Here is an 8,365-nt window from a genome sequence, read left to right on the forward strand (position 1 = left end):
ATGACGTTCTTCTGCATGATGCCATGTTTGGAAACCATAGTAACCACACGACCAGCAAAGTAATCCACCATCAGGTTGTAAAGATTTTGAGGACACCCGCGGCGTTTCAGCTTTTCGAGTATGCTTGGCCACCAAACATTATCGAAAGCTCCGGAGATGTCGAAGCTGAGACCCAAGACATACTTTTCCTCACAGGCGGCGACCAACTCCCTCAGCAGGACCAACGCATCTTCCGTCGATCTGCCAGGGCGGAAACCAAACTCTCTGTCGGAGCAGTATGTCGAATTTAGTAACAAATCTTTCAATCTTAAGATCATAAGGTTTTCAAGGACCTTCCCCAAGATTGAAAGTAGGCATATTGGCCTGTACGATTTGACCTCCGTCCCCGGCTTGTCGGATCCTTCTAAGATAGTCCGTATGGACCCGATCTTCCAGTTAACGGAGAAAACTTCCTGGGACAGACACCCATATAGAGGCGAAGTAGACCGCTCTGGATGGAACCATAAGCGCGTTTAACTACCTCGACCTCCACCCGGCCCGGCCCAGGACACTTGCCTCGCTTTAGGCTCGAGATCGCGTCTCCAACCTCCCTTCTAGTGAAGACAGGGCAGTCCTCCGTCGAAGGAGGAGTGACGGACTCGCGTCTGATGTTTGCCTGCTCCGGGGTGTCCTCCTCAGACTAATCGTCCGGGAGTAACACTGCAAGGAGCTGCGAAGCAGTGGAGTTCCAGTCTAGTGTATAGCCTTCTGGCGTTCGAATGTTAGAGACCGCAATCTCAACACGTAATTTCGTGGCGATCTTGTGAACAAGACCCCACGGCTTTTCGTTCCTCTGCTCGGTAACAAAGTTCTTCCAACTTTGAAACTTTGCAGCGGGCACTGCAGCGGAAGAGCCAATCCGCACACTTTGGTAATCGGAATGCTTTGCCGCTCTTCTTCCTGGGTCTCTTTTTCACTGGACCTCTGGAAAGCACGTCTCATACGATACACGTGCTTCTTCCTTCTAGTTAATTCAGATGTCCACCAAGGGACTGATTTTGAGTGCCACTGCTTGGGACGCATGGACGCATCGCACGCATCGAGGATCGATTTCTCGACCTCTTGTGCTAGGTGTTCGATAGCCCCTCGGTCCTCAGTACCGTGGGGGAGATACCGCATAGCAGATGACACCCGGGTCCGGGGGGAGGACAACCCGCAGCACCGCGTCATACGTAAGGTTTCCAGGAGCGGTCCGAGGACCGATCCCTGTGGAACCCCGCGGCGTGTCTCCCTCGTGTGCACAACCTGTTACCGGCCAGTAAATACCACCTCCCTGGCGCGGAGATAGTCCCAAACCACCTCCAGGAGATAGGGGGGGCACTTGGAAATAATCCAGCGCCACCGCTATCTCCCTCCAGGGCAGGGGGTTGAAGGCGCTGGATATATCCAACGACACCACGATCAACACCCGGCCCCGAACGACAGGCCTTTCCCGGAGGAGACGTAGACGCTCTAACGCGTCCATCGTTGAGCGCCCCCTCCGGAATCCGTACTGGCTGTCGCTGAGGTCGGGACCACCGCGCGACAGATGCTCGAGGAGGCGGGCAGCTATGATTCTTTCAAAAAGCTTGCCCGCCTCGTCAAGCAGACACTGCGGGTTTTCCCCCTTTCTGGAGGAGAACCAGGCACGCTTTCTTCCACACACTGGGGAAGGTCCCCCGGCGCAGGTTAGCGTCCAAGACGCTCCTGTAAGCTGGGCTGAGGACACTCAAGGCCAGAGACAACACGCCAACGGGAACTCCATCTGGGTCAGGTGCTTTCTTGCCCTTAGCCCGGAGTCCCCGTATGGCCTTGGACAACTCCACCTCCGTGATCCGGAATTCGTCCGACCACTGAATGGTCGGACTCGGGGCGCGTCCCAACCCTCATTTGCAACGTGTCCTGGATCCACACAACCCCCTCTTCTGCCCCGCGCTCCCTGGCCAGAGGCCAGGCGGAGCCGATAATCACGGCCCTCAGCAAATCCTCGCCTAGTCGCTTCAGCGTGCATCTTGACGCTGAAGGGATGCCACGTCGGAGGGGGGTGTCCGCTGGCGGGTCCGAGACCACTGCCACGTCCATAAGGACATAGCAGTGGTCCGACAAAGTTTCACCATCCCAGACCCGCCAGTTGGACACACAGCAAGAGGCGGCGGCTGACGCAAACGATACGTTCACGATGGACCAGCCGTTCCTCCTCACGCACGTTGGTACGGAGCCCCGGTTTAATAACCGGAGCTCCATCCCCTCCGCCCAATCCTGTAGCGCTCCGCCTCGGGAGCTGGTCCCCGGGTTACCCCACGCGGTGGACCTCGCATTGAGGTCCCCGAGAACCAGCACCGGACCGGCCATGTAGGGGACTAACATAGCCCCCAGCCGGTCCAAAAACCTCTCGAGTTCGGCAGCACTACAATTGGGTGAATTGTAGCATCCAGGGAGTAGGAACCTTCCCCATTTCACCAAAACCATCCCCCTGCCCCGTTCGACCACAGTACAGGGGGGAACAGTCGCCGAGTGGCGATGGTACCACACCGCCTCGAGGCCCTCCTCGTCCCCGATCCAGTGTGGATGGTCGGGGACTCGGTAGGGCTCTGAGGCCACCGCTAGGCCCACCGGCCACTCCGCCAGGCAGTAGACCATGAGGTCCTGCGCCCGGCGGCAGTGATTCAGGTTGGCCTGCAATATCCCGAGGGAAGCCCTGTGCGCCATTTATAGGCTGTCACAGGACCTCTCTCAGACGGCTGCGTGGGTGGGGGGAGGGAAACCACCTCCCCCGATGTCACGGCCTCCACCTCCATCGCAGCTGACACAGAGGGGGTAGAGGGGAGTGTAGCGTCCCCTCCGCCTCCCCGAGCTGCCGTAGAGGGTGGCGCCACACCTGCCACCCCCCTACGGCCCTTCTTTTTCTTTAGGAGCGAGGAGCATGGCGTGCTCACCGCCCCAACTCCGCGTAGACTGCGCAGTGCGGGGTCCCCCGGCACTCGGCTTTGTGTGTGGTGCTCCCGCACCGGTAGCAGTGCCCGCTCCGGTCAATCGTCGCAGTGCACCGCTGCCGCACATGCCCTACGGCAATCAAGCGTCGACCTGCCCTCGCGGAAACCGTATTGGCAGTCCGCCAACTGCAGACCACCGTCGGACAGGCCCCCCGACAGGCGGGCAACGAGCACACGCTCAAAGAGCTTGCCCACCTCGTCGAGGAGGCAGATCGGCCGATACGCCGAGGGCGAATCCGCGGGCTTGCCCTTTTTCGGGACAAGGACCAGCTTCGCCTGTTTCCAGGCCAAGGGAACCCGCCCTGACTCTAGGCAGCCGTCGAACAACCGCCTGAATCGGGGCCCCAGGACGCGCAGGGCCAACGCGAGCGTCCACCCAGGGATACCGCCAGGCTCCGGTGCCGTGTTTCAGGCCACCATGTGCCTGACAGCACTCACGAACTTCCCGTCAGTAACCCCCAGGCCGGCAGACCAGTTACTCGCCTCCGCCGGCAGGAGTGACCGCGGGCCCTCCTCCGGGTGTACCGGAAAGAGGGTATCCACGACACGCTCCAGAACAGGGTGGTCGAGGGACTCCGTGACCGGAGGGGCGGCCGGGCGCATGCAATCCAGCACAATGCGATAAGGCCGCCCCCATGGATCCTTGTCCAGAGTCCCGAGGAGCTCACCCCAGGCGCTCGCCTTGGCTCTCCTGATGACGCGCTGGAGGTCCACCGTGGTTAGTCGATAGACCTCATACAGCCTTGCTTCCTCCGCCAGGTCGCGGTTGCGTCTACGGCAGGCCCTCGTGAAGCGACGTCGCGCCGCGTTACGCGTAGCACGCAGCGCGGCAATCTCGTCGCTCCACCAGTAAGCGGACCGCCTCGGGTGCTTCTTGGCTTGGGGCATGGCGGCGTCGCACGCCGCCGTCAGCGACTCCCGGAACCAATCCGCCTCCCGGTCTACATCTGCGACCGGTTCGGCCGCGGCATCCGGCCAGGACGCGGCGAGGGCGGCCGCCTTCAGGTGGTCCTCGTCAAGGCCCTTGAGGGCCCACCTGGGCGCCGGCCGACCAGGCGCGGAGCGGCGAATGGGATGGTCCTGCAGGGCAGCGGAAACGGGGACGGCTCTATTGCGTACAGTAGGATTGCGCACGGTCGCATTGGACACCGATGTTTTGGAAGCGGCACATTGCGCACAGGAAGAATTTGACACAGGTCGAATTGCGACAAGTAGAATTGGACACAAGTGGATTGCGTACAAGCAGAGTATCACAGAGTAAATTTGGACACAGTAATGATTGCACACACTATTAATTGGACACTCGCGCGTGTTTCCCATCTCATACCTTAATCTTTTAATGCCGTGCGTGTTTCGTCTGAGATGTTTGAATCTTTTATAATTTACTGTTAGTGACGATTCTTATAAAGAGCTTGACGAACGTGTTGACATTAATTATCCTTGCAGAATATTTAAATTCTAAGATGTTTTGTCGAAAATTTATTAAAGTGGTTCTACATTATTAGATTTGCAAATTATATTCAAGTGGTGTTCGATATTTCGTAAATTCATGAAATAAGTAAATGACATTTATGCAAGGACCTGTAACGATAAGTATGTAAGACTATTCGATGAAATTTCTCGCAGGAGTTTGTTGTTGATTTTGTGTGCTTAACCTTATTTGAGTTGACAGGAAGTAGAAATTCAGGTATGTAAGTATTTTTTGTCTATAAAACAATAGATTTAATATGGATGAACCTGATACTTTGTGGTTTCATTAATTTATCTTTTACAGGTAGTTTAATCAATGTCGAGCAGTGATCTAAAATATTTGATGGTTATATAATAGGCAGACAAAACTGTTTTGTGGAAATTGTGAAAATTGATTGGTATGTTAATTGTTGATCATGTATAAGTAATGTGTTTTATACTATAGATATTAACTGTTGTGGGTTGACCAAATTGAATCACATATATGACATGGAAATACAGCAACGTTAAATCAAAACGAACTGTTTGCATGCTCTCTTCTGTGTATTTAACCATATTTGGATTGGCAGGAAGCTGAGGATCCAAGAAGAAATTTAGATAAGTATCTTTTGCTTATAAAACGATAGATTTAACAAGAATTAACATGATACTTTGTGGTGTTTTTAACTTATACTTTACAGGTAGTCTAATCAATGTCGAGCAGTGATTTATAATACGTGAAAGTTATGGACAGACAACTTGGTTGATATGTGCATTGGTGTGAGTTGGTGGTGAGTTGAGAAATATTACGTTTTCTAAGTTTATTATAATATAGATAAACTGCTCGCTTACATACGTACTTCATAATTCCAGACATTATGTTTTCTTTTACTATTTAGTTGCTAAATCCAAAGTGAAACATACAATATTGGTAATAAATGAATTTTTCTAGTAATATATTTATTAAACAAATTCTTAAATGCTAACTTATATTATACAGTATGTGGTATTATAAATATTATTATATGTAATATGAATACATAAAACTATTCAACGGGTAAGATTTTAGGTAAATCTAAAGAAAAATTGCTTTTATATGAACCATATATTACCATTTGTAACAAACAATTTGTATATACAATAACCATTAATTTTTATTAACTAAAGCTACCACTTATATATTATATCACTGTTAAATATTCCGCTTCAACCGAACAACTGGATATATCGTAGTTTCATAGTATGCAACTCTTGAACCTGAAATGAAAGTAGAATAATTAAAAAGAGTTTAGATTAAAAGAAATTGTATTCATTGAATTGTATTGTAGATTAAAGTAAGCTTACATGTATATGTATGTCAAGGGGCAGATTTCAGGACACCAAATTTTCCTTTGATATAATTATTTAGATTTGTAATTTCTTGACTTAGATTTCTTAAGAATTTTTGAAATTTTGAAAAAAAGTTACTATTTCTTAGAGATATAATTGATTATATATAGAAGGGCAGTTATCAGGACAGGTCAATTATTGCATGCAAAAGACAAAATAAATTGTTTCCGGAAGTTGATTACTTAGTAATATGAAATTTTTTAATAATTTGACAGTTTATTCGATATTATCAAATTCTCCTATTTCTATAAAAGTTACAACTATGTCTATACAATTTCATCATTCTTTGTAATAAATGTATTTATTCATTGGGCGGTGTACAATTTTTGTGTAACGCATTAATAAAAACATAGTATTTAAGATTTATTTCTTCTGAGACATTAAAAAACATTTAAATTCAGTTTAATTAATAGATATAAAAGCATTCGCGTACAGAAAATGAAATAAATCTGTTTACGAAGTAAAAAACTTATTTGACTGAGGGTAGTAAATTTTTCGCAATAACCTGTTCTATATACCACAATTGTTTCTTCATTGAGCACAAATATTTTGTCTATTGTACGCTTTATTCTAGTTGTTTTGTTCTAATTGTCTTTATTTTATTGCTTGCTTTGCATTGATATTTTGTAGAACCTTCAACTGCTTCTGTAAACCATTGATTAGTCACTGTTCTGATATATTATGATTTATAAAGTATGATGGCATTACATTCTTTTTAAGGTCTATAAATTGCAAGACAAACGTATGTAATTCAATGGTCTTCTTGTATGGATAATTTCTTGACTGTATCTGTTCAATTTATTGACTTCATAAATTTATTGCTGTAATTTTCCTATCGATGTCTAGACAAACGCTGAAAATAAAGAAAAAAGTATCATAATGTTATATATTGAAACATTGTATTTTATTTACAACTTTAATTTGAAATAAAGTATTTATTATTTCTTTTACCTTAAACATATTTCCAGATTAATCCTGCGGGAACGTAAGTGCATCTCTTTATTCAATATTTTTGCTATTTGTCCAAGTATTTCATTGAATACTATACGTTTCCCCTAAGTTCTGTAATACTAGTTGCGTTGCAACCATAGAATTACCATTAAAACATATATAATTACATAGAAGAATATAACTATTGCATAATTAGAACTACAAGAGTAAGTATTCTTCAAGTAGATACATTATTAGATATCGTGAGACTTTTCAATATATAGAATAAACTAAAGTGGAAACTACCATTTGTATTGAAGAAACCTAACACCATTTGATGCATGTAATAACTACAGAATCACATTAAATGCTAGCTATTAATATAGATTAAAGTGTAAAACTGCTTTTTCTTGTAATTCACCATTTGACTTTGGCTGATCGTCAACAACATATCACAGGACTCAAGTAATGGGAACTTTAAATATTAAGTCCCACTTAAAAAAGTTCTGTGTCTTGTTCATTGAATTGGTTTACTATCTTTTTAATCTTCCTTGATGAATCAAAAATTTTCTCCTCGGTTATTATCCAATTTCCACCTTATGTACACAGATACTTACATCCAAATTAATATTTACAAATGAAATCACAAGCGCATACAATCATAATTTTCATACACACTTTATATACAGATCACTTAATTCTAAATTAAAGGGAGCGATATGTATGTATCATATCACGTTGCACTGTTAAAATTTATTATGCTTCTAATGCATATGTACACATATTACAAGGCAACATTACTGTGTCTTGTGCATTACTTCTAGCAATATCTGGTCGAATTTTCTTCCACTGTCTTAATAACTGGCATCCAAGTGTTTCTTATTTGGACAAAATGAATATTTATTACCTTAAATTTGTATTATGAAATGCACACTTAAACACTGTTTTTGTATATTTTTTTCCACAACGACACGAAAAATTTTTCATCACTTATTCTCCTATGTAAAAACACGTTATATTCCCACTCACAACAATTGCATAAAAAACCACATACAAATTAAATTCAGATCCAAATTTAATAAATTCTAAGTCATATTTAATCACACATTTTCCGATACAATATCAGCACACGTAGCCTTCGAAAAGCAATGATTATTAAATTTACGGCGTCAAAATGTTACGAATTCAAAGAGTACAAGTTCAACCGACACAGCGTCCAAAGTGAACATTTATCTAAATTTATATTATGAAATGCACACTCAGACTCCATTTTTATATATTTTTTTTCTGCAACAGCACCGGCTCCCGTCCAAAAACTGGAAAGTATTGGCAATTTCCAGTAAAATAATAAGTCGATCGTACAAATGCATGGAGAAATAGTGTAATTATTAAATTTTTTTCATTTTTACTGGTTTATTGCGTCATCTGCATAACGCCTTACTTTTCGTCATGAGCACAGTGTGTCGCCGAATAATTGAAAATAAAAAGGAATGTTATTGACAATATATTGTTAGGCTACACGTAATTAATATTATCTAATCTAATTGACAAAGAAATATAATGAATGACGTCCGGGAAGATTTTAG

The 8,365-nt window shown here is 44.8% G+C and overlaps 1 protein-coding gene across 1 annotated transcript; it reads right to left on the minus strand.

Annotated features, from left to right (window-relative positions):
- Positions 1 to 1,806: 1,806 nt before the first annotated feature.
- Positions 1,807 to 2,727, minus strand: LOC128884966 (uncharacterized). The gene has a single exon (XM_054138692.1). It carries the CDS (start codon positions 2,725 to 2,727, stop codon positions 1,807 to 1,809), a length of 921 nt encoding a protein of 306 aa, XP_053994667.1.
- Positions 2,728 to 8,365: the final 5,638 nt, after the last annotated feature.

Source organism: Hylaeus volcanicus, chromosome 2 (assembly GCF_026283585.1).
Source record: "Hylaeus volcanicus isolate JK05 chromosome 2, UHH_iyHylVolc1.0_haploid, whole genome shotgun sequence".
Taxonomy (NCBI): Eukaryota; Metazoa; Arthropoda; class Insecta; order Hymenoptera; family Colletidae; genus Hylaeus; species Hylaeus volcanicus.

What these genes read in the sequence shown, in the direction of transcription:
- LOC128884966 (XM_054138692.1), bottom strand. Translation starts at nt 2,727, where the DNA reads ATGGCGCACAGGGCTTCCCTCGGGATATTGCAGGCCAACCTGAATCAC.